The 803-nt window shown below is 39.4% G+C and overlaps 1 protein-coding gene across 1 annotated transcript in view; it reads left to right on the forward strand.

Moving 5' to 3' along the window:
* Positions 1-515: 515 nt before the first annotated feature.
* Positions 516-803, forward strand: part of ADAM12 (ADAM metallopeptidase domain 12) — a 165163-nt gene continuing 164875 nt past the window's right edge. The window contains exon 1 of the mRNA XM_027903075.1: positions 516-644. Within this exon, the coding sequence (XP_027758876.1) occupies positions 552-644 (93 nt within the window). The 5' untranslated portion in view covers positions 516-551. The remainder of the gene's footprint in view (positions 645-803) is intronic.

The raw sequence follows: 803 nt of genomic DNA on the forward strand, positions 1-803 counted from the left end.
CACTGGTTTTAAGGCCCTGCTTTGACAGGCACGTTGCCATTAGTGTGTTTTTAGGGAGAGGGGGGAATCCTTGATAAATGTTGCATGCAAGTAGCTTTTTGACCTGGTAGGATGAATTGAAGTCATCTGCCTGTGTAGGAGTAGACTGTTATTTCAATGAGAGTTTATATATTCACTTCCAGACTTTTTTCTCCCCACTAATGAGAACGTGCATGCTTGTTCTTTTTATCTTTGCACCCTGGTATCTTTACTCCTTATGTACAGTCTTAGTCTTCTGCTGCCACAGAAGGACACCATCTAATCAACCTCCAACTTCTCTCCCTAAAGCCCAGCTCTCTTCAAAATTTGTGTTGATTTTGACACCGACAGCACAACCCCACAGTGTTTTAATGTTTAATTCTTTCCTGAATTATTTCCTTTTCAAAAGTGCTGCCAGGTCCCTTAAATAATAAGGTTCATGTTGTCAGATGCTCTTCATGACTAACCTGAAGTGCTTTTCCCTCTCCACAGGTGAGAATGTGGACAGCGAATTGGAGTCCTCGAGACAGCAGATGTCAAAGGACCAGTCAAAAGATTATGAGATAACAGTTCCCTTCCTTTTGAATGGAGAACAATGGAGACCAGTAAAAGCCATTTATTCAAAGGTTAGTCTTCATTTTGCCTACTACTTTATTCTAAAGTGTGTAACAGCTCAAAGGCTTTAGGGGGAATTAAATGCACTTTCTTCATCACAGATGGATCTTATGATAAAGGTTTATCATAAAGGTTATAGAGTGGTTTTTATATTTTTGTTGTATATCTAA

The sequence above is a fragment of the Empidonax traillii genome, unplaced genomic scaffold (genome assembly GCF_003031625.1).
Source record: "Empidonax traillii isolate 1590-97213 ecotype Southwest subspecies unplaced genomic scaffold, ASM303162v1 scaffold929:size235512, whole genome shotgun sequence".
In the NCBI taxonomy this organism is placed as follows: domain Eukaryota; kingdom Metazoa; phylum Chordata; class Aves; order Passeriformes; family Tyrannidae; genus Empidonax; species Empidonax traillii.